A 24,274-nucleotide genomic window follows, 5' to 3' on the forward strand; every position below is an offset into this window, starting at 1 on the left:
TCTTTGCTGAGCTCCAAGTGTGGCTATTCCAAGTGTGAATAGCCAACTGCCTACTTGGTATTTACTAAGATGTCCAAAGCCACGCTGCTGATCTTACCACTCACCAACAATCTCAAGTCCCCGACAGGACGACTACCTAACAACTGGCGAGGGGTCCTTTTCAAGTGCTATGCCTCTCAGAACTCCTCTCACAGCCTTCCTTCTCAGAATCAAAGCCGAAGTCCTTAACATGGCACACAGAGTCATAAATAAGTAGCCCTTGACCTTTGCTTCATTTTCTACTACTCTCTCAGCCTCTGACTCCACTCCAGCCACACTGGTTTTCTTGTTCATTCTAGAACACACCAGAAAAACCGGTTTCAAGGCCTCTGCACTCAGTGCACCTCTGCCTGGATGCTTGGCCCTGGCCTGCTCCATCGCCTTCAGACCTTCGCTCAGTTGTCAGCTTAGTAAGGCTGCCTCTGACAAACCCACTAAAAAGGCAGCATCCTCCTTCCGTTTTTCTCCACAGCACTTACCACTTGACATGTTATAGAATTTGTCAGAATCTAAACTCCCTCCACGAGGGCAGGGCTTTTGTCTGCTCACTGCTGAATGCCCCTGCTTAGAAGTGCCCGGAACCTGGTCGGTGCTCAGTAATTATTTACTGCATGAAGGAGTCTCAGTGTCACTGAACACCTCTCTCACTAGCCTGCAGAACAATCTAGTTTACTCTCCAGAGAATAAAGATTAAAGTTAACATTTACTACTAAGTGCGTAGTAGTTAACATTTACTACTAAGTGCCTGTCACATGTGCCAGGGAAGTGGGAAGTTTGGTTATTAAGCTCTTTCAGGTTTCAGCACGTAGTGATATATTATTTTCAAGGCCAAGATTTCAAATGAGCCTCTCAATTTGTTTTTGCTAACAGTTCTTGTGATGTTGGTTGTCTTGGGATTTTTCTTATTGATGTAGAGAAAAACATATACTACACTCACAAACAAGTGGTATATTTTAAGTGCTGGTGAGAGTCTTGAGAAATTCTCAAGTTACAATCATGAAAGTAACAGTTTTCTAAACCAGGTAACACATGCACCAAGTGTCAAAACAACCTCTTAGAGCTACAGCACAAAATTTCAGTACTTTGATGTTCAAGGCAATACGTTGGCCCCATAAAGCACTCATTTAAACTAGTAATGTTTCTATAAGCTACTTCTATCCCCAGCAGAATTTTTGGCACCAGAGTAAATTTCCATTTAAAACTGTACCCAATGTGAGCGGCTACTTTTTAAAAGATTTAAATAGAAGCTTACTGTCTAGCATTCACTGTTTCCTGGGTCATGTCTTTAAATAGAGTAATTCTGATCCCAAAGGTCACCTGAGACTGTAATCGTCATAGCAACACTGAAATTCGTTTTACACTTTGAGAATAATTCACTGGCTAGAGAGCATTTTTTCCAAGGTTCAGGCCAAGGCACATCAGTTTTAGAAACACCTCCTACCTTTTTTTTTTTTTTTTTTTTATGGTACTCTACCTCATATTTAGCCCAGCTTTTCTAACCTCTTTAGAAGTAGCATTCTATTCCCTATTCTGACAAAGTGGCAGTCAAATGAGAAATGTGGATTTTTTTTTTTTAAAGTGTAGATTGGTTCATTTTTGTCCTGAATTACTTACACGACAATGTTTTAAACTGTTAATATGGCTTATCTGCCCTTATTAAATCTAAAGCATGACTTTTTAAAAGTAAAAGTTGTTTGAAAGTTTCACAATAACTTTCTGTATTAGCATATAAAAATGTTACATGATTTTTAGTTTATCCATCTTTTAAATAATTTTTTATTTTTTAATTAGTTGACATACAATATTATATTAGTTTCAGGTGTATAATATAGTGATTACATATTTATATAACTTATGAAGTGATCCCCCTGATAAATCCAGTACCCACCCATCTGGCACCATACATAGTTATTACAGTACTACTGACTATATTCCTTATGTTATACTTTACATTCCTATGACTATTTTGTAACTACCAGTACGTACCTCTTAGTCCCTTCCCCTTTTTCATCCATCCCCCTAATCCCCTTTCCATTTGGTAACCATCAAAATGTTCCCTGTATCTATGAATTTGCTTCTGTTTTGTTTGTTTATTTTGTTTTTTAAATTCCACGTATAAGTGAGATCACACGGTATTTGTCTTTCTCTGTCCTTCTTATTTCACTTAGCATAAAGCCATGTAGGCCCATCCATGTTGTTGCAGATGGCAAGATTTCATTCTTTTTTATGGCAAAGTACATATGATTTATAAAAATGCAAAAAGAGTATACAATGAAAAAGCTCCCTTTCACTCCCTCTACTTACAGTCTATCCTTTCAGAGCTGTAATATGCACATCTAGTCAATAGTCTCCAATAGTAGCATTCTACACTCTACTCTTTACTATATACTTAGGTGTCCAAGAAATGATTATCACCAAATGATTCTAATGTAATTAACTGCCCCCAAACATGTTAATTTTATCTGCAACCATCACCAGCTGCATTGTGGTAATACAGTTTTGAACTCTGCAGGACTCAACTACCAACCACTATCAGCTCAAACAGGAATTTCTTGTCAACATTTTATCGCCACACAGTGGCTGACAATTGAGTTAACAAGCTTCGGTTTTCAGGATGTCTTATGTATGAATCTTATTGCCAAAAAAGAAATGACATTCTATACTTGTACAGATTGAACTGAGAAACAGCTGTATCTTTAATAAGCTAAACAGGAACTGGATAAAAGTACTACAGAATAAATTGAGGGCCACCGACGTCTCCAACTGATTCTCTCATTTGGAAGAAACATAAGCTTTATTTCCTTTAAAAGTACAGGCCTTCTCAATAAAAGCTTTTAAAAAATCTGAGTAGCTGAAGAAATCATTCCCACCTGGTACATTTCATACTATGAGCGGGGACGTGCAGAGCACCACAGAGACACACAGCACAAGAACCTAACGTTGTCGAGAAAGCCAGGAAAGGTCTACTAGAGGCGTGTTGTCCTAAACGATGAGAAGAGCTAGACAGGCCAAGGAGGTGACATAGCCCAGGATTTGAAAGGCAAGCTGGTTCCAGAAGCCTAAATCCTCTGAGTGTGAACATCTCTAAACTGGGGGGTGCGACATGGGGAGGGTTGGGGAGAACGGAGTTCCTCCCATACTCTTTTTCTGTTTGTTTTCAAAGTCAATTTTTCTTCTCAGGTGATTTTTTAAAAAAATGTTCAAATTCCCTAACTAATATTATAGCCAAGTAACCTATTATAACCTATTTCAAAGGAGCAAAAATTCTTGTCCTTGGCCACAGAACTCTATTAAGTATTTTCCAATGTGACACGAAAGCACTTATTGAAGATGTCTCAGAGAGTAACTGTTCTGCTTGCCTGAGGCTAACACTTATACACTTGCAAGGTCAAGAGTAGAAAACCAGGCAAGGCATTTCTTCTATACTGGGCCTTCAAACATGTGGCTCACTTATGAAGACTGTAGGAGAATTAAAATCAGTATTAAAGCTAAGGAAAAGATCAATCAAACCTATACCTGACCACAAAACACTGCACCACAGCACACATATCTTGGTTTCTTCTTTATAAACATATTTACTCAACAAAAAAGGAAACAAAATGTTCAAGAGCAAAGTTCAGCTATTAATTTAAAAATATGGACTTTTTTTAACTACAGTTTTTTTAAGGATTATGTAAAGATAAAAGATTATAAATCAGTAACTGAGTTGTAGTCCCAATATTAGAGATAATCAGAAACTAAACAATTTCTGACCATTTAGACATTCTCCAAGTTATGATGGTTCCACTTAACAATCTTTTTTACTTTATGATGGTGTGAAAGCCATACACTTTCAGTAGAAAACATACTTTGAATTTTGGTCTTTTCCTGGGCTACCAGTATGTAGTAGTTACTTTCTCGTGATGCGGGCAGCAGCAGTGATTTGGCCCAACTGTAGGCTAATGTAAGTCTTCCGAGCATGTTTAAGGTGGGCGAGGCGAAGATATGCTGTTTGGTAGGTTAAGTATATTAAACGCATTTCAACTTACAGTTTTAACTTACAATGGGGTTATTGGGATGCAAACCCCATCGTAAGTCAAGGAGCATCTGTATGAAACTTTTTCTAGTTGGTGTTGTTTTGATTATATACAAGTACTTATTGGAAGGCTGATGTTCCAAGTAAAATAATACTTTAAGGATAAGAAAAGGTATGTAAATTCAGTTTCCTTAATAGTATGTACCTTGTAAGGTATAGATTTCAGAATGTATAACTGGGAAAGTACTACAGCAATCTTTTAAAGGCTATGTATATAACCCAGCTCTGCCAATGGTTAGCTCCGTAACTTAGGGTAAACACATATTCTAAGATTCAATTTATATCTGAAATATATTATATAACATATAAGGTTACTTCCAAATCTAAAAATCTATGACTATTTGTATTTCATTAGGTACATGCTACTTGATTTCTCTGCATTTTAGCTATCTAAATGAAATAGGAAACATGCACAGTAAATAAAAAATGCCTTAGTCCCACTGACAAGCAGAAAAGGAACACACACACAAATTTTATATATCTATATCTTTTTATAGATATAGATATATTTCAAAAAAAAGTGTACACATTTTAAGAAAGGAAAACTATATTAAAATTATAATACTCAATGTACATCGATAACAAAAGATGAATACAAGTCACGTTTGACTTCTGCAATGACAAGAGGTGCTCAAAGTGGTTCCCATCAGCATCCAGACACTTCTGATTACAGCGAACTAGTGCTTGAGCAATGCTGACCAAAGTGTCCACTTGTATACGTTTTTTTGGCACACCTGGTATGTATATACACATATATATACTTAAAGGATTTAAAATAGTCCTTTGTTAAGCAAAATCATATGGCTATAGGATGGGAGGAAATATCTAAGTTACAGTCAACACAGATTGTTTAAAGACTTTTATTTGTGTTCATATATATAACATATCACAGCAAAAAGCACACATTTGTCTCTCTTAAGGTAAAGTTAAATATATATTCGCTGAGTACTATCATCTCTCGATGTCTGTATATTGGATGTGAGTGTGGATTCAAGGTTTCCTTGGGTTTCTCTCAAGGGCTCTTTCTCTTCAGTATTTTTCTCTATTACCATTTCCTCCTACTTATGCACAGAACTGGCATTCTTGTTTTTAATACCCAATTTTCACCACTTGCTCACATCAGTTCTTTGAAATGTTACTGCCCGTGGACCATGACATGTACTTTTTACAACAGACGTGAAAGCTAAAAGATGTAGACAGCACACAAATTAATTCAATGGTTGTTTTAAAAGTGGAAAACAATTAAAATTCAGTTGCCAAGTTAAAGGATTTTATACATTATGAAGTGTTCTCTATTACTTCCATGGTCTAAAATTTCTCACTCAAGAAAACAGATTCATTTCTAAAGAGTACATCTTTCTCGGCTCGAAACAGAAGAAACTTTTCTTTAACAAAACTGTCCCAGGGAACAAAACAAATGCTTTTCCAAGTTGGGGCAGCACAAGTCTTCATTAAATGTCAGTGTGTGATAACTAAGATATGTAGCAGTCTTTAAAATTTCATAAAAGCTATTAAGATGGTGGTTTTAGCCGTTTTGCAGATGGTCCTTCTGAGTTAGTTCTGTTACCAGTGTTATTTTCATCTTCTGCATCCTCATCATCATCCTCATCATCATCACCTTTTAAAATAAATATTTGTTGTATGACAATATGTTCAATGGTTGAAAAAAATAGTTAAAATGGTTAATAATAAGATCATTTCACTTTAGGAGTAATAAGACCACCTTCCAGATTTGAATATGCATCATTAAAAATATTTCAGTAATTTTAGTGTTTAAACCTTTCTTGTCTACTACTTTTTTTGAAGACAGAATTCATACGACCATAAAATTCACTCTTTTAAAGTATACAGCTTATTGATTTTTAGTATATCCACAGGTTGTGCAATCATCACCACTACCTAATTCTAGAAGAGTTTCATCATCCCAGAAAGAAATCCCATACCCCTTAGCAGTCACTTCCTGGTCCCCTCAATCCTAGGTAATACTAACCTACTTTCTATCTCTATAGATTTGTCTATTCTGGACATTTCATAAAATTAATCATACAATATGTGGTCTTTTGCATCTGGCTTCTTTCACTTAGCATGTTTGCAAAGTTCATTCATATTGTAGCATTTATCAGTGCTTTATTCTTTTTTACTGCTGAACAATATTCCACTGTGTGGTTATCCCACATTTTGTTTATCCACTCATCAGCTGAAGGGCATTTGTATTGTTTCCACTTTTTAGCTATTACGAATAATGCTGTTATGAACACTAGTGTATAAGTTTTTGTGTGAACATGTTTCCAATTCTCTAGGAAGAACTAGGAGTCCCTAGACATGGAATTGCTCGGTCAGACGGTAACTTTACGTTCAACTTTTTGAGGAACTGCCAAACTTTTCTCCAAAGAAGGTACGTCATTTTACATTTTCACCAGCAATGTATGAGGGCTCCATTTCTTCACGTCCTTGTCAACACTTGTTATTGTTCTTTTTGATTTACAGCCATCCTAGGCATGTAGTGATATCTCGTCGTGGTTTGGTTTGTATTTCCCCAATGGCCAATGATGTTGAACATCTTTTCATGTGCTTATTGGCCCTGCATATTTATTTCAAGTCCTGTCTATTCAAATCCTTTGTACATTTGGTAATTGGATTATTTATATTTTTAGTGTTGAGTTCTACCACTTTAGTACTTATACTTTTTTGTTTTGTATATTATTTGTTGAGATATAACATAAAATTCACCATTTTATGTCTACCACTTTTAACAAAGGTCATTCAAACCTAAGCTTTATGGGGATTTCATCAAGCAAATACAGAAACATGTCCACCTAGACAAAGATATTGCTGACGCACCATTAATAGAACAGGTGACAGTTATTTTTCCAGTAAATAATGACAGACTTTTTTAAAAAAAATGGCTCCAGCTATATACTCTTGTCTTTATGCCAATTACAACATTTTCAACAGGTTAGAGAGGTACTTTTGGAGCCAAGAAACAGGACTTCACTTTCAATACATGTGACAACACCCAACTACGTTATTCACAGAAACAATCTATTATCTGAACTCAGTGTAATGTTACGAATTGGTTCCTTCACATTATCTGGATCTATCAAGATGTAAATAAAATAGAAAAGAAAGAAAAGGAAAGTATGGTTCAAGCTCCTCTACAGAGGAGTTAAGTCCTGACTCCAATATTTAGTTCTTAGGTTGTTCAGCTCAGGGCAGTCAAAATGTACCTACCTATTTTTGCATTCAAGACAAGATTTAAAAAATACGCAGTTCAACTTCACGTTTCTACTCTCAAACTGCACCTACAAAACTGGGAAATGGGAAAGCAGTGCCTGGGAGTTAAGACTTGTTAAACTGACATCTGTCCCCATCCCCAGAACCTGCTCCTAGTCGGCGATAGATGGCAGTCTTCCGCACGTATCTGTCATTTCACACCTGGTAAACTCCTCTTCATCCTTCAACACCCAGGTCAAAAGTCCTGCCCTCTCTGAAGCCTTCCTGGGTTCTCTCGGTGTACAATGGTTACGGAGGGCCCTGGGGTCACACTTCCACTCTTTTTAATAAGAGTGTTTGCCTGTCCAACCCTCACCAGCCTGAATTCCACAAGGACAGTAACGGACTCACATCCCCCTCGTTCTTTCTCCAGAGCTCAGCCCAGTGCCTGGCACAGAGTAGTAAGCGTTCAGCACGTTCTTGTAATGTAAATGAAAAGAGACAGAGTCACGAAAACGCTTAGAAAGAAGCAGCCCAGATAAGTTAGCCCCGATTCAGCTCAGACATGGCGGAAGGTGCCAATCATTTTTAGGGGGAATTCTCTGTCCTCCGAGGCGCACTTTCTTCAAGTCTGCCACAAAACACGGGCTCCACGAACAGATGTTTCCTGGGCTCCCCTGCCCCTCCGCCCTGTTGTTCCCGCACCGTCTCAAAACTCACCGTCCACGGCCTCGTCCGGAGCCGCCGCCACCCGGTCCTGGGCTTCCCGCTGTACCAAGGGGCCGAAATGCTCAGCCACCAGCTCCCTCATCTGGGCGACGCCGGACAACAGACTCTGAAAAGGGTCGGCGTCGCCCGGCGACTCACAGGGCACCTCCAGCCGCCGCCGTTGTCCCTCCGGCCCGACGTACTCGCCCACCAGCTCCATGGCAACCACCGAGCTTCCAGACGCGCTACAGGAAAGTGCCACCGGAAGCGGAAACCAGCCCGCGCGGGGCGCAGGCGGGAGAAGGGAGAGGCGTGACTTCCGTTTGTCGGAAGTTGCTCCTCCCTCTTCCCTCACTGCCTTTCTCTGGGATTGGTTCCTGGCACTCGGGGTCTGCCTCCTCCGGCCACGCCTCCCGCGGCCGCTTTTCCCGCCTCCGCCGGAGCCGAGCTGCGGTCCGGGTGACAGTTGAGGATGGCGGGAGCTGAGGGGCCCGCTGGACGGCAGTCCGAGCTGGAGCCCGTGGTATCGCTGGTCGACGTACTCGAGGAGGACGAGGAGCTGGAGAATGAGGCGTGCGCCGTACTGGGCGGCAGCGACTCGGAGAAGTGCTCCTACTCGCAGGTGGGTGCGCGCGGGGCCTCGCCTCCCCGGGCTCCCGCGGAACCTGCTCTTCCCGACCGGACTTGGACTTGTCCCGCCGGCCGCGGCCGGCCTCGCGTGGTGGCCGGAGGCGTCCCCGTCCCGGGCCCCGCGGCCCCTTCCGCCCGCGTCCTGGCCCCTTCCTCAGCTCGGCTCCAGCAGGGCCCTCCTCCCCGATCTTCGCTCGGCCGCTCAGGATTCCCCAGGCTTTGGCCTGGGAGCAGCTGCTTTCCCGCCTCTCCGTCCCCTCCCGGTGTGCCCGGCTGCCTTTCCCGGAACCGTCCCCGCGACCTCTCCAATCCAGACATCTTTGTCCTGACTTTTCCCACCCGGAGAGTGTTTATTGGGAACCGAACGGGAGGGTCGGAGCAGAGCAGAGAAAGCCCTGCATTTGAAAACCTCCGCACACGGGCCGGGCTCCTTGACAGCTCGTTCCGCTGCCGTTTAGTTTGACCAGCGCTGGCCGGTCGTGTTTCTGGGGAAAAGCGGCAGGTCGCGTGTCGTCCCGCCGCCCGCTCCCCGTGGGTGAGACGGGAACCAGAGCCGCGCCGGCCCGGCCACGGGGGGAGGGGGCAGGGCTGCGGGAGGGGAGGCCTGGCTTTCGGAAGACGCGGTCAAGGAGGATCTGGGGGGGTACAGTGTTGGCTGACTCATCCTCTGCTTCGAGGTGCAAGAGTGGACTGCGGTGGGTAGGAGAAAACTAGGAGAGAGGAAACTGGCAGGATGAAGAAGGTCGTTGTCCAGCGCGGGGGAGCGGAACACGGGCAGGCGGCGGGGCCTGGGGCTTGTGGGGCGCGGACCGAGATCACAATGCCGGCCGTCATCGCTGCCCGGCGCCCCTGCAGGGTGCTTCGGCTGTTTTAATACACCCGGTGTCCAGGGATGGCCCCAGGTGTTGGCTGGTATTTTAAAGCCTTGGGCCACCTCTAGTACAACGTTTTCTCTGCTCTCCTTTTTCTTTTTCTTTAAATCTGTACATAAACTAGTTTTGGAGTGTAGTCAGCTGTATAAAATGGTTTTCTTAAATTTTAACTTTACACCGTAGTGGAACATGTGACAAATGGCCTAGATTATACGTAGGGTTGAAAACAAACCAGGGGGACCCGCCACCCAGAGAAAGAAATAGAACCTCACTGGCATCCCCGAAACTTCCCGCTGACTCCCTGAAACTCCCTCCTTCAGAGACGGGGGTAACCATTATCAAGAGTTCTAAAAGTTTTCCCTGTTTTTCTTTCAGCTTTTTATTTTGAAACATTTTAAATCTACCGACAAATTGAAAGACTATTATGAACACTTGTGTACCTTTTCCATATACTCATTTTTTAAACACTTTAGCACATTTATCTTTTTCCTCTTTTTTATAATTTACTGTTGTCCTTTGTTCTTTGCCGAACCATTTGAAAATAAGTTCCAGATACCATGATAATACAACTCTAAATACTTCAACATGCATCTCTTAAAAATTGAATTGATTAATGCATTGATTTTTATCTTTTGTGGAATCACAAGCATTTTCCAGAATTAAAGTGTGATATGACTTAACATACACCTAACACATTCTCCTACATTTTCATGCGGTTAAAATGATTAAGCAGACAAGCTTATTCACAGCTGACTGAAAAGATTAAATTACCTTCACTAAGAAAAAAATTGTAAACAAGAACTAGTATAGTACACATATGATGATATGAAACATGCAACAGGGCTTTGGTACTCTTGTGTAAGCTTTTTTATTAGTTTCCGTTGTTTTCATAAGATCTTGACCACAGATAGTATGATTTCAATTATTTCTCAGATCACAGTATGGTTATTAGGTAACTATGCCACACTTCATTAATTTATTTTCCATTTCTATTTTGGGGCTGTCTTTCAGGGCTCAGTAAAGAGACAAGCACTATATGCCTGTAGTACCTGCACCCCAGAGGGAGAAGAACCAGCAGGAATTTGCCTAGCTTGCAGTTATGAATGTCATGGAAGTCATAAACTATTTGAGCTGTACACAAAAAGGTAAAGACAGTCAAGGATTGGTGCTAAATATTTTTTAAATGTTTAGATTCTTTCCCAGCTGCACTTTATTTCTTAATCTTGCTTTTCCATTCAAAGTAGCTGTGTACTGGTAACATTTATTATAATTGGTTTATGTAATTCGAGACAACAATTTTTCCCAGGGGGCTTTTAAAATATAATTATGGTACAAACTCGAATCTTTCTCTGCCATTAACTTATGTGTGCCTGTGGATGTGATACAGATATTTATCTCTATGCATGTTAATTTCCAGAATTATTAAATCTTTTATTGTTATGTGTTTGAAGAAATTCTGAATTGATACATGAGCAGCATGTATCCAACTTTTTTGGATTGTACCTGCAACCAGGGCCACCTTTTACATACTAGAAATGAGTTGAGAGGAAAGAGGCTATGATATGAACTTAAAGAAGTCATTAGATTTAAAAGAAAAATTAAAATTGGCTCTTCCTCTTTTGTTTCAGAAATTTTCGTTGTGACTGTGGAAACAGCAAGTTTAAAAATTTGGAATGCAAATTATTTCCTGTAAGTAAGCACTGGAACTAAATGCATCAAAAGTAGCTGAGATTGATATTTGACAAAATGGATACAAACCAAATATTTTCCAAAAGAGAAGTTCTTATGCTTATTCTTTGCAAAGGGGCAAATATTAGACTTCATTTTTTACCATGTTAGAAAACAAACCTATTCAGAGCCTATGGTATACATTGAAATAAATATGAAAGGTTTTGGGGAAATGTTCTTTGAAGTAATTTAGGTTGAATTTATGTTGGTTGTGCTCATGCTGTAAGGGTTTTTAAAAGAGCAAGGGTATGATTAAAAACTGAATAAATAAAACTGGGTAATAATGAATGTAGGCCAGATGCACACAGGGGTTTTTCACTGCTTTTTAGCTAAAAACTGCTTTACAATATCTTTAGTGAAATAACAGAAATGGAAGAGAAAGTCAGGGATTTCATATTGTTCAATCATAATTGCTAAAACTGTCTTTCTTTTCTCTCCTTTTAAAGTTATTTTTAGACAGTTTTCTTGACTGCTTTTTATTTTATTAATACCTCTTAGTAACCTGGAGGCTTTGGCTATTATAGCTGGGCATTAAGAAGTGCTTTGAAATTCTAGGCCAATGTCAGTTAACATAGCTTATAATTAATACTTATGATTAACTTATCACTATTTTATTAAATAGGTGTATTCATTTTCCCCCAATTTCTACAAAGAAGGTACAAAAAATAATTTATCTTCTTTCCCCCTGTATCTTGGGAAAAGCATCCCTTTAATGGGAGTGAATTTCGTTTCTTTGTGCTTTGAAAGTTAAAGACCAGCTTCTGGGGGAAAGATACAGAATGCAGAAATTTATTGAATATAGGAATTTCTGATGCATGAAATTATAAAGTTAGATCATATTATGTACTGAAATTAATACCTTTCAGGACAAAGCAAAGATAAATTCTGGCAATAAATACAATGACAACTTTTTTGGATTGTACTGCATTTGCAAGAGACCTTATCCTGATCCTGAAGATGAGGTAAGAGAATTGGTGGTTAACACCCGGGACTGTGTCATCTCTAACTCTTCAGCCTCTTGTCACGTTTGGGCCTCTATATCTGTTCAGGGGGGATTTGGGGATTGTGAAATGTTTCTATATTTGTCCCTCCTGATGAATCTAGGCTGGATCAATAACTGGTACAGATCTCAACTATTCTTCTCATTCTTGCATCATAAGAATGAAATACTGGGCAAGATTTTCCCAAGACTAGTACCTTACTCCTTACTCTCCCTCTGCCTGAGTACTCCACTCCCCCAAACATTATTCAAAAAATGGTATTTAACTTTTTGCCTCCCTGGAAGAAAAGAAATGGGATGTGCAAATTGGATCCTGTTAAAAATTTCAATTATAAGTATACAAAAACCTTAAAAAGAGTTCTTCATCACTCCTGTTCCTTCTTCCTCCCAGATATAAGCAGTGTTAACATTTTTGGTGTATCTATATTTTAGACCTTTTTCTGTGCACATATGAGTGAATGTATGTTTTAGTTTGTAGTTTCCTTTTCTTGTACCAGAAGTGAAAATTCTAAACATTCACTTCTGCAACTTGCTTGTCTCTCTTATCAGTACATCATACACGCCTTCCAGGTTAAACCATACAAATCCACATCGTTCGAACCGCAGCAGAGTATTCCGTGATTTGACATGCCACAAGTTAGTACCTAAATGTCGTTCTATAGCAGCATGGCATCACCTATTTTTTTCAGTATTATAAAGGAAGCTGCAGTGAACATCTTTATACAGTAGTATAACTGAGTAAACGGCAAGGAGTTGTGTAGAATGGATACCTAGAGTTAGAATTGATGGGTCAAAGGATATTTGTATTTAAAATTGTGATCATGTCTGCAAAAGGGTTCAGCCTTTAACAGTGTGTGATACCGGTTTTCCCCCCAACATTCTTGTCATCCCTATATATTTCCAATCTTTTAAAATTTTGCCATTCTGATAGACGAAGAACAGTATCTTTTAAAATTTTTCCTTTCCTTGATCATGGATAAGGTTATGCATATTTTCATGAACTTATTGGACATTTTTAATAGCCATCTCTTTGAATTGTCCTTTCACATCTGTGGCCCACTTTTTTTTTTTTTTTTTTTTTAAGATTTTATTGGGGAACAGTGTGTACTTCCAGGACTTCTTTCCAAGTCAAGTTGTCCTTTCAGTCTTAGTTGTGGAGGGCTCAGCTCAGTTCCAGGTCCAGTTGCCGTTGCTAGTTGCAGGGGGCACAGCCCACCATCCCTTGCGGGAGTCAAACCGGCAACCTTGTGGTTGAGAGGACGCCCTCCAACCAACTGAGCCATCCCGGAGCTCAGCGGCAGCTCAGCTCAAGGTGCCGTGTTCAATCTTAGTTGCAGGGGGCGCTGCCCACCATCCCTTGCGGGGCTCGAGGAATCGAACTGGCAACCTTGTGGTTGAGAGCCTGCACTCCAACCAACTGAGCCATCCAGGAGGCAGCTCAGCTCAAGGTGCCGTGTTCAATCTTAGTTGCAGGGCGTGGCCCACGTTTTAACTGGGTTGGGTTTGCTTATGTATTTACTAATCTGAAGGACCTTGTCTTTGTATTTAGAGAAAGTAGCCTTCTGATGTCTTCCTTGCTTTCTTGTCTTGGAACTGTAATTATTGAACCAAATTAGAGGAGAAAATAGAAGATATCTTTGAGTTAACAGATAAAACCTTAAAACTGGATATTTTAAGGTATGGGGTAAATTGTTATTAAAACTGTTGAATCAAAAGACAGAAAATGAGGAAATTGATCAAGGCAGAAGAAAGAATAAAACTGCCACACACACGTGCGTACACCCATTATAAGGAAAGGACAGAATAACATTGGAATGTTAATCAGTAAACAATGAAAGCTGGAAAAAAAAGGAAAATCATTCTAAAAATAGTCTATGCCCTTTGTTATAATTTTCCTAGGCCAGAATTTAATTATTTAATTTATTCAAATTAGGGAATTTGTTGCTGTTCATATTATCAAGAGATTGCAGCATTTACTTTCAGTTACTTGGCAGCGTGGTGTGATAAAAAGTCCCAGTTGTCACATTCTATATTGATCAATTCATAATACCTTCTTGGGCCTGGGTTTATGTATAAAATGAGAATATATTACTTATTTATAAAGTTCTGTGAGAATCAGATATTGAATAACTGATGTGACAGAGCTTTGACAGTTGCTTGCAAGTGCTTTTCTCTGTAGCACCAGTTCACATAGCATGAACTTCTCTTTGGCCCCTTCATCTGCTTTTTCCTTTTCCCCTTGGATAGCCCTGTGGATGGCACTCTCACAGATTGGGTAGACAATCACTTAACATCTAATTCTACTGTGTGCCAGAATTCTGTGTAATCATTAACATACAAACTGCTTTTCCATGTTAGATTCCAGATGAGATGATCCAGTGTGTAGTGTGTGAAGACTGGTTCCATGGAAGGGTAAGGAAAACCTTTACCTTTTAAAGCCATTGTCTTCACAAAAGGAGAAAAGAGCTTTGCTTTTTAAGTTGTGTTATATTTTACATTATAGTTACTCTTCAAAAAATATACTATAAAGATATGATCAGTGTATTATTGCAATATTTGTTTATAAAATAACAAGCATTTTGGACAAGCTGGAGATCACAAGAAAAATCCTCAGTTTTCTGTACTCACAGCATCTTGGTGCCATTCCCCCCGAGAGTGGGGATTTCCAGGAGATGGTGTGCCAGGCCTGTATGAAACGCTGCTCTTTCCTATGGGCTTACGCTGCACAACTGGCAGGTAGGTGTCTCTGTGGAGCTGGTATCTCACAAACTTGTGCTTGTGGAATTTTTGTGTTCAGTCCAGAATTTTTAGCAACTATTTTTAATTGGAATCAAGTATAGAAAAACCTGTAGGATATGTTCTTTCTCCACAAGGTACTTACAGATTGATTAGGAGACTACCAAGAACAAATTTGTACTTATAAATGGCATGATGCAGAGTATGGATGAGACTGTAATTAGGAAAAGTGAAGGAGGCAGTTTTTGAATGGACTTTGAAAGATAAATAGAACCCAAATACATTGGTTTTTAAAGTGTAAGACATGCTATTTGTTGGGGAGGGAGTGGTGGGTGGTATAGTATGTTATCTAGTGTTTTTATTATACACTAAGAAATTGACCCCAAACAACTAATCAGCAATGAATTGTCTTGGGGCATTAAATATTTCATTTTTTTGGTAATACTATATGGGTTTCTGAATTTTTTTAAGTGGCAGTTACTCACACTATGCTGCTCTAGCCTCATAATTTCTTCCCTTTCTCACCTTTAGGGAATACTTCACCGTACCAACCACAAGCAGCATAGCCACACCTAAGATCTCATCCTACACTTTTGTTTTAGCTCAGAGTTCTTAAACTTGGTGCTCTCTTTCTGTTCATGCTCTTCCCAGTTCTTTCTCTCTCTTTCCACTGGACCTGTATATATTTCTCATTCATTGGGTTTGCTTAATTGGATTCCCCCCTCCCTTCATGTCCTTCCCTGTCAATAGATGGCTTCATCTCCTATTAAACTGAAATGCCATCATGCCATGAGCTCCTTATTTCTCTTCTCTCCTTCACAGTATTTATGCCTCTATACCCATCCGTTTTGATTTCCTCCTCTCATAAAGTTCAGCTGGTTGTTTTTTCAAAATGACCCTGCTACCTGTGTTTGCAGTTCAGTTTTTCCTTCTACCTCTTTTTGAGGTATTCCATCTCTCTCTAACATCTGGGGTATTTTTCTTTCTCCTTTACATATAAAGTGCTGAAGTAGTGATTGATATTTTTAAATAAACTGTTTAATTATTTGAACTCATTGGATTAGGCAGACATAACCTTAAAAAGTACTGATTATTTTCTTTTTCATTATTCCAGAAATTAAGGTTCACTCTCTCCTTTTCCAGATTCTGAAATATTTTTTAATCAGGCAAAGTGATTTCATTGTCTAATACGTCTGTGGATATGTGTGTGTGGGGTTTTTTTTTTTTGTTTTTTTTCATTAAATCCACAGTAACCAAAGTACCTGCTGAGGATGATGGCTTGGCACTGAATGTAGATGGAACAGGTGATCAGGAAGTAATCAAATCTGAAAATGGAGGTCATCAAGATGGTACCCTCAAAGAGGACATTCCAGAACCTGGAAAGGATGCTGACAAGGAAGTTAAAGCAGAGCAGACTAATGAACCATGTGCCAGCTCTAGTTCTGAATCTGATCTCCAGGTAACATATGAAGTAGGAGCCATAAAAGAAAGAAAACTTAAGCAAAATTAATTCTGTAAGCTCTATAGCATTGTATACTTTGAGTAAAGAAATCCTTTTACAAAATCTAAACTATGATAATTTAAAAAACATTTCAAAACTTAATTTTATTTCAGACAGTGTTTACGAATCAAAATCTCAACACAGAATCACAGTCTGACTGCAAACTTCGGGAGTTTAAAGCTAAGCATTTTATAAAGAAAGACACTGCCACCTATTGGCCCCTGAACTGGCGTAGCAAGTTGTGTACCTGCAAAGACTGTATGGTAAGTACCTGACCAATGTTAGTATGTTTTGTAAACTTATGCCTAAAATAAGAACATCTGAAAAATACATTTATGAAATTGATGTTAGGAGTGTAGAGAACTTAAAAAAATTTTATATTAAGCAAATTTATGAAACAGTATTTGTAGTCTGAATGCTTATGGAAGAAATGAAGAATTTATGCATTACTTTTTATTTACTTATCTTCATTTTAGTGGGAAAAAGCAGTTCTTAGCTTTTTTATATCATAGAATTGCTTGGAAACACAAATTGCTTGAAAGTTATAGTAAGTCAGTGGTTTTTAAGTAAAGAGCTGTTCGGCCATATAAGATCTACTAGGAAGTTGGGAGATTTCTAAGAGAGATTTGGGCAAAAAGAATAAATCACTCAAGCAACTCAGTGCTAAAAGGCTCAGGTTTTTCGGGCAGTTAGTCTAAAAAACATTAAATACACTTCGAGTGATTCTCATGAGGTTGACTTTCTGAGAATGACACACAGTTTTAATGGGGAAACTGGTTTTATTTTTTCAAGAAAATGTATGGCGACCTAGATGTCCTGTTCCTGACAGATGAGTATGACACGGTTCTGGCTTATGAAAACAAGGGCAAGGTGGACCAGGCAGCCGACAAGACAGATCCTTTAATGGACACGCTGAGCAGCATGAACAGAGTCCAGCAAGTGGAACTTATTTGTGGCAAGTACTTTTGAGTGGGAAAATTCATGAAGTTCATAAAGTTACCTTCACAATTGAAAAAAATGTATGTGTATAAGGAGGATGACTAATACCTATTGTTTTAATTTAATAGGAAGAAAATTTAAATTTGGAATTGTGTAGTAGACCTCAACTACACTTGCTTAGTTGTAATGTTGCTGGATTTTTAGTTGCTATTCCCACTGAGTCAGTGTTACGTGCCAGAGTAATTACATGCTCGAGAAAACCACAACATGTGCTATTTTGATTAAGCGTAGATGTGTGAGTGAAGAATATTAGAGCATCAATTTCGTTTTTCATCCAGTGAAAAATAATTTTCATTGCGCGTTATATGTCCTCTTTTTGAGCAAAGCATTTCACCTTTTTGACAGTTCTTGAGGTTGTTTCAGTGGTTCACAGGAAACCACGAGAGGACGAAATACTCCCAAACCCTTAATCGCAGGCTTAGACATGTTTTTCCTTCAGCAGGCCCAACTTGTTTCAGTGTTCCCATCCCAACCAGTTTCTATGGGGATGCCACCTCCGTTGCACCCCTTTAATGGCATCACTCATTTCTTTCATTTGTAACTACTGGATAATTTCCTTTTACCTTTATTAGACTAAAAGCTTTCTGAGGACGGAGGCTGCATCTAAATCGTTGTTGTAGCCCTCTACGTGCCTCGTACACAATACACTCTGTTGAGTGAGTGGATGACTTCACACTTACGTTTGACAAGTCCGAGGTTATTTCAGACATTAGAATTCCAGAGAGACAGAAAACCCTTTTAAAAAATTCTTAGCTTATCTTTTTGGGAGTGAGGATATCTCTGGCTTTTGAGGTTTTTTTGTTTTCGTTTTTTTGTTTTTAACGGAAAAGTATTCCAGATATCAAAATGAAGGAATTTGGGAGACGTTGGAACAAATTTCTATGCAGTTTCACTTAAAGAAAAATGTAAACTAGTAATATACTCACATGTCTGTGGTAAAAGCAAGTTTTTTCCCTAAAAGCAAATGGCGTAAGTGCTTTCTGTTGATTTTTTCCTTTAGAATACAATGACTTGAAGACTGAGCTTAAAGATTATCTCAAGAGGTTTGCTGACGAAGGCACGGTATGTTGAGTGGAAGAATTTTAATCAAGGTCCCGTGTGTTTTAAACAACCTGTTTGTTTTCTTTGATGAGAGAAATGACTGCATCTTAAACTGGATCCTTGCAAGTTTAGTGCAGGCCGAGCTAAGGGCAGTCAGTGAGAGGTGTGAAACACCAATGGCCTAGCCTCACTGGGGCCCTCCCCAGCCCTGGGCCAGAGGGACGGAGCAGTCAGTCACCCAGGATCGGGAGGGAGCACGTGTCGCTTAGGAGAAGCCATTGCATCGCCATGCCCGTCTACCGATCCTGACCTTCAAGCAGGGATCCTTGGAGGCGGAAGGAAAACTGACCAGGCAGGCAAAAATTAAAGCCAGGCCCCATTTTGGGGATTCTGCATTCTATAGTTTAGGATAAAAGAACTTTATAATTGGGGGCTATAACAGTTCTCTTGCTAGTAAGAAAATCTGTATACCTTAAAGGGGGGACACTGACTCTACAGTTTTAAAATAGTCTTCCAGATGAATTTACAAATACTTCGTAACCCTTTACTATTCATACTTTTGTGATGAATTTCTTTCTAAAATACTTCTCTATCAGGGATGTAAAGTGCAACATAAGGAATATAGTTGATAATAGTGAAATAACCATGGATAGTGCCAGGTGGGTACTAATCGGGAGATCACTTTGTAAATTATATAAATGTCTAACCACTATGCTGTACACCTGAAACTAGTATAAAATGAATTTTACTATCTTATGATACCATAGATGCATACAATTTACGGTGTTCGTAACAAATGTTCATCAGCAGAGACATTCAAAAACCAAGGTACCACTGTACTTCTATTTAGTTTTTGCCAATTTTCTGTTTACATAAAAATATCTTTAATTTTGGACTCTCAAAGAGGGGAATGTTTTTTGGTTTCTTTTTTTCAGTAAAGAAGAAAGCCCAAATCTCAAAACAAAACACTGTATTTTGTGGGTGCTTATGCAGAGCTGAGGACATTCCCAAGTCAGCTGTAGTGATGAGAGAGCAGGGGTCTAGTTTTTAAGCTGCTGTCACTTTTATTTTCGCTCTATTTATTGAGAACTTATTATGTGCCAGGCAGTGTTCTACAGGCATTTTATTTCATCTCTTCAAAAGCATAAAAAGTGCTGCTTTTATCTCATTTTGCATGAGGAAACCAAGGGAGCTGGTGGACTCTACGCTTGGCACCATATGCTTTTCTGCTTAGCGGTGTGACCCTGAACAGGCCAGTGTCTGAGCCTGGATAAGTTCTCTGTAACATGGAGCTAGTATAATTAATTACACATTAAAATAATTCTCATTAGCAGTATTGTTTGACTTGTGAGTGTTAACGACCGGTTACCTCTATTCTGTAATGTAGTTCCCTTTCCTAATCTTTGCTTTTCATCAATAGGTTGTGAAGAGAGAGGACATCCAGCAGTTCTTTGAAGAATTCCAGTCAAGAAAGAGAAGAAGAGTGGATGGGATGCAGTATTATTGCAGCTAGAGTGGAGTACGGCGCCTTCTCACCCAGGCCAATGAAAATGCCACCTCCTGTTCCAGGAATAAAGGAGGTGTATTTCACATTTGGTTCTCTTCCTGTCCTCTCTGTGGAGAGGCCCCTCTTCCGGCCTCCAGCTTCCTTCACTGTCCTTAACTACAGCAGCCACAATATTTGTGCTGATTTCACAACCAGCATTCTTCTTTCTGACTCAGCTAAAAGCAACTCATTCCACAGAATACAGCCCCGATCCCACCCCTAGTCTATCCAGGGTTATCTGCTTATATGTTTTAAGAAGTTCAGTTTGGTTTTGAGAAAGTACTTTCTTTTCTAATGATTTGCTCTTTAAGTCCCGAAGGTGTCTGCTCTGCCACAGAGCTGTTGTCTTCCAGGACCTGCTTTGGGGGCGTCACGGAAGCTGTCTTCCTGTCAGCTTGACCCGCTATAGGTCCCCTCAGCCCTGGGACCGTGGTGCCTTGGGTCAAAGCTTCCTCAAGCCTGGTCACCTTCTCCCAAATCCCTGCTGTCTGAGGTTTGGTCGTGGTAGACAAGGGATCTCGGAACTCGTTTTCCCTTGGGCCCAACCTCTGGAGTCACCGGGACCAATGTTTCAGGAAGCGAACCTTTGTTAGGCATTTGACTAACCAATTTAAAGTGAAAATTTCACTCACAATTCTGCTGGCACTAGAATATTAGTATTTCAGAACTGTGGTGCTCACAGGGCTTCCTGGAGAGAATGTGCCAGTCTACTTAGTCCCTCTTCTGCTGCCTAGAAAATAGACCGGCTACTTCCCTGTGAGATCTCAGTGGTTTACAGAGTCCTCTGGGTTTCTTTATATTATCAGGGATATTCATAAGCATATATTAAAAACGGACCTATTTTGATATTGTTCTGTTAGGAAAATGTTACTAGAACCCCAATAAATTATTTTTCCCCCTTAAATTGGTCTGGAGAAAAAAAGATACTGACTTGGCTTACTCCTAGTGAGCAGGGCAGGGAGTGCTGGGAGAGGCAGACTTGTGTGAGGAGATTCCCAGCACGGCCCGAGGCTGCGCCGATGAGCTTTCTGTATCTAAGCGGTAATGCCCATGGCTGGTTCCCTAATGACGGAGATCTTTTGAAGAACTCCATGGAATGTTGTATAAAATCCCGTATTTGAGGGGAAGTCCTTTCAGTTGGGTAGAACTCTCTTTAAAGTCCCTCAGTCTCTGTGGAAAACACCTTTTGATAAACAGAGCCCTCAGTTGCTATCTCCCTCTGGAGGAATGAGGTCTGTCCTGACAATAGATGACACACCGAGGTATGTGACTACAAGCATTTGAGGCGTTGGGGCCACAAGTGTATACTAATATTCCCTTGTGTGTCGAGCAGTCACTTACACGAGTGCCCACTGATTGCTGGGTGAGATGAACTCAGTCTACAGGAAGTCCAGGCCTCCAAGAAATGGTCCCGTTTTCTGCATCACGCCTCCCAATGCAGACAGACCCTTGTGAAGAGTGGGTGACGTGTGGAGCTGGAAGGTCTCATGGCCACAGGAGATGCTTGTGTGCCCTGAGCTGGCCTGGTAGAAAAAGGGTAAACAGGCTAGATGGGAAAGCTTGGCATCTCGGAGATTTTGAGACTGTTTCAGTCCCCAGCTTGGGAACTCTACCAAGGTGGGAGTTTTACCCCCGCTCTGCAAGGCTGTACTAGTAGGGCACCGCTGTGGTCTGCAAGTTGGTCTTCTCAAATGTTTGAAGACCAGCAAGTTCCTTCCTTGTGACAGGTCAGGCCACGTGTCAGGCGATGCGTTACAGCACAATAGGACATGTCACCCCGTACCGAAGGGCTTGTTGTATGAAAGGCACTATTCCTTCTTTTCCATTAACCAGAAAACCTCTTTTTGTACCTGTTGTTCACAACTGGGTTTCTTACTGACTGTATTGGGCCATCTCTTCTTGTAGAGACTGACTTGGGCTAACATACGGCAGTTCATATTAATGCATGTTTTATGCAAAAGAATATGATATTAGTTGCTTTTAAGGAATTCTGGCATTGTATGTGCATTTTTGTAGACTTGTTACTGGACTTACTAATTACATACTAAACTCCAATCAGGTTTCTGTAAAATTAAATAAAAGCAATTCAGAATAGTGGCTTTTCGGATTACTTAGTCTATTTAAAATGTACACAGCCTCCCTTTGCAGGTTATAAGAAAATGAGGGTGAGTATACTCCGGCAGCTGTCCCTGCCCTGGGGGCCTGGTTCATTTCTCCTGCTGTTACAGATGGGGCCCGATCGGAGGGCATGCCAGCAGAGCTCCCTCACTCCCCTGGCTTTACAACACCTGCGAGGGAGGATCCATAATCTTTGTTGGGCCCTAGATGAACAACAGAACAAAGAAATGGACTTGGGTTGTGAGCGAACCGTTTGCTCAGGCACTGCTGTGTGCAGGAGAGGGCTGGGAGCCCATCTAAGGAACAGGTGAGGTCCCCCTACATGCCAGCCATTATTTCAAAAGTAAATGTGAAAACAAACCCAAAACCCAATGCAGAGCCCCATCTTTGGCTTCTCATCAGCTCTTGCTTCCTTGGAAATTATTTAGTTTGTTAAGCTCAGGTGAGTGAAGTGCTCGCTGCAGCCCTGGAGCTGCTCATGTACCTCAAAACTCACAATGATGTCACCAATGCCGAGAAGTGCAGTTCTCCCGGCACCCCTAAAGGACCCTGTGGAGCAGAAGAAACCGAGCAATCCAAGCGATCGCGGATCTTGGCAGTGGCCTGGTTCGGCTCCCCGTGGAAGATGGGTGTGTTCCAGGGAACATGGGAAGTTCACGACACCAACCCAGCAGAGCTCCCAGGAGCCAGTGAGGCTGCCTCTGGTCTAGATGCCAGCCTTGGTCTGAGGGGCCCCCCATTTGGCACCTGTCCCCCTGAACCGCTGGGCATTAGCTCGATGTGTGTTCCACATATAAACCAGACTCCCTCAGTTGGAAGGGACCTGGGATGTCACCCAGCCTCACCTCCTCTCAGGGCAGAAGTCCCTCCCTCACAGGGGAGCTGTGCTGGTCTTGGCCATTTGGCTTCCATGCCCCTGGCTCGTGGTGTCAGTGCCCCAAGTTTTAGTTAGCTCTCTGCCCCTCCACTTTCCTGCCATGTGATTTGAGGGCACTGGCCACACACCTCTCCCCGCTGTGGGCATAAATCTTGTGGGCAGGGGAGCCAGGCCTAGGAGGAAGCCAACAGTGGCAAAGAGGAGGAAAAGAAACCAGGTCTTTGGTGATTCGGGCATGGAGCCACTGGATTAAGTCTTGCCTGAAGCTTGTACAGCCAGCACTTTCCTGAAACGTCTACGATTCTCTAGCTTCTGCTTCCGAATACTCCTAGTGACAGTACTCACCCCCTCACATGGCACTCATCCCCTAGTCTTTCAGTCTTGGTGTCCTTTCCTCTGGAAAAAGCCAACACTTCCTATGGACTTCCACTGGGCTCCCATCCAAAGCTCTGCTCCGGTCTCCCTGTGACGCCTCTGGAGGCGTCGGGGTGCTCCTGGGGCTCTCTAGCACTTGCTCAGCAGCTGGGCCTTGCCTCTCCCCACCTGGAGACTCCCACTGGGTTTCTCCTCAGCCATCTTTCCTCCTGCCTGGGGTCGACGGCTGGTGCTGCTTTCCTCCTCCACTTCCCAGTCCTGGCTTCACTCTCGAGCCTCTGCCTCAGGCCTCACGGCTCCTAGATGCAGCTGACCTGCAGTTCCATGAGCCAAATTGGAAAGTTCTACAACTGTATCAGGGTTCTCCAGAGAAACAGAACCAACAGGATATATGAATATGAAATAAGGAACTGACTCACGTGGTTATGGAGGCTGAGAAGTCCCACGGTCTGCTATCTGCAAGCTGGAGACGCAGGGAAGACAGTGGTGTACAGCCAGGACAAGCCAAAAGCCAAAAGGCCCTGAGAACCAGAGAAGCTGATGATAGTCTCAGTCCTAGAGGAGGAGAGGACCAATGTCCCAGCTCAGTCGGGCAGAGAGAATGCTCCCTTCCTCAGCCTTACTGTTCAGGCCCTCAACTCATTGGACAAGGCCCACCATACTGGGAGGGGGAACTTCTCTATTCAGTCCAATGCAAATGTTAATCTCACCCAGAAACACTCTCCTAGACATACCCAGAACGTTTAGCCAAATAGCCGGGTACCCCATGGCCCAGTCAACTTGACACATGAAATTAACCATCACAACAATCAACCC

The 24,274-nt window shown here is 41.2% G+C and overlaps 2 protein-coding genes across 2 annotated transcripts; one reads left to right on the top strand and one right to left on the bottom strand.

The window, feature by feature from the left end:
- Window positions 1-1,796: 1,796 nt before the first annotated feature.
- On the bottom strand, window positions 1,797-8,291 carry GON7 (GON7 subunit of KEOPS complex). Its single transcript, XM_081050557.1, has 2 exons — window positions 8,048-8,291; window positions 1,797-5,732 (listed from the first exon to the last, which is right to left on the bottom strand). The coding sequence occupies exons 1-2, from the start codon at window positions 8,253-8,255 to the stop codon at window positions 5,626-5,628; spliced, it is 315 nt and encodes a 104-aa protein (XP_080906683.1). The 5' UTR covers window positions 8,256-8,291; the 3' UTR covers window positions 1,797-5,625.
- Window positions 8,292-8,443: 152 nt separating this feature from the next.
- Window positions 8,444-22,187, top strand: UBR7 (ubiquitin protein ligase E3 component n-recognin 7). Its single transcript, XM_081047916.1, has 11 exons — window positions 8,444-8,657; window positions 10,549-10,682; window positions 11,166-11,226; window positions 12,132-12,227; window positions 14,624-14,677; window positions 14,896-15,001; window positions 16,252-16,460; window positions 16,616-16,765; window positions 17,295-17,457; window positions 18,502-18,563; window positions 19,963-22,187. The coding sequence occupies exons 1-11, from the start codon at window positions 8,508-8,510 to the stop codon at window positions 20,053-20,055; spliced, it is 1,278 nt and encodes a 425-aa protein (XP_080904042.1). The 5' UTR covers window positions 8,444-8,507; the 3' UTR covers window positions 20,056-22,187.
- The last annotated feature ends 2,087 nt before the right edge of the window (window positions 22,188-24,274 follow it).

Source organism: Rhinolophus hipposideros, assembly GCF_964194185.1.
Source record: "Rhinolophus hipposideros genome assembly, chromosome: 5".
Taxonomy (NCBI): domain Eukaryota; kingdom Metazoa; phylum Chordata; class Mammalia; order Chiroptera; family Rhinolophidae; genus Rhinolophus; species Rhinolophus hipposideros.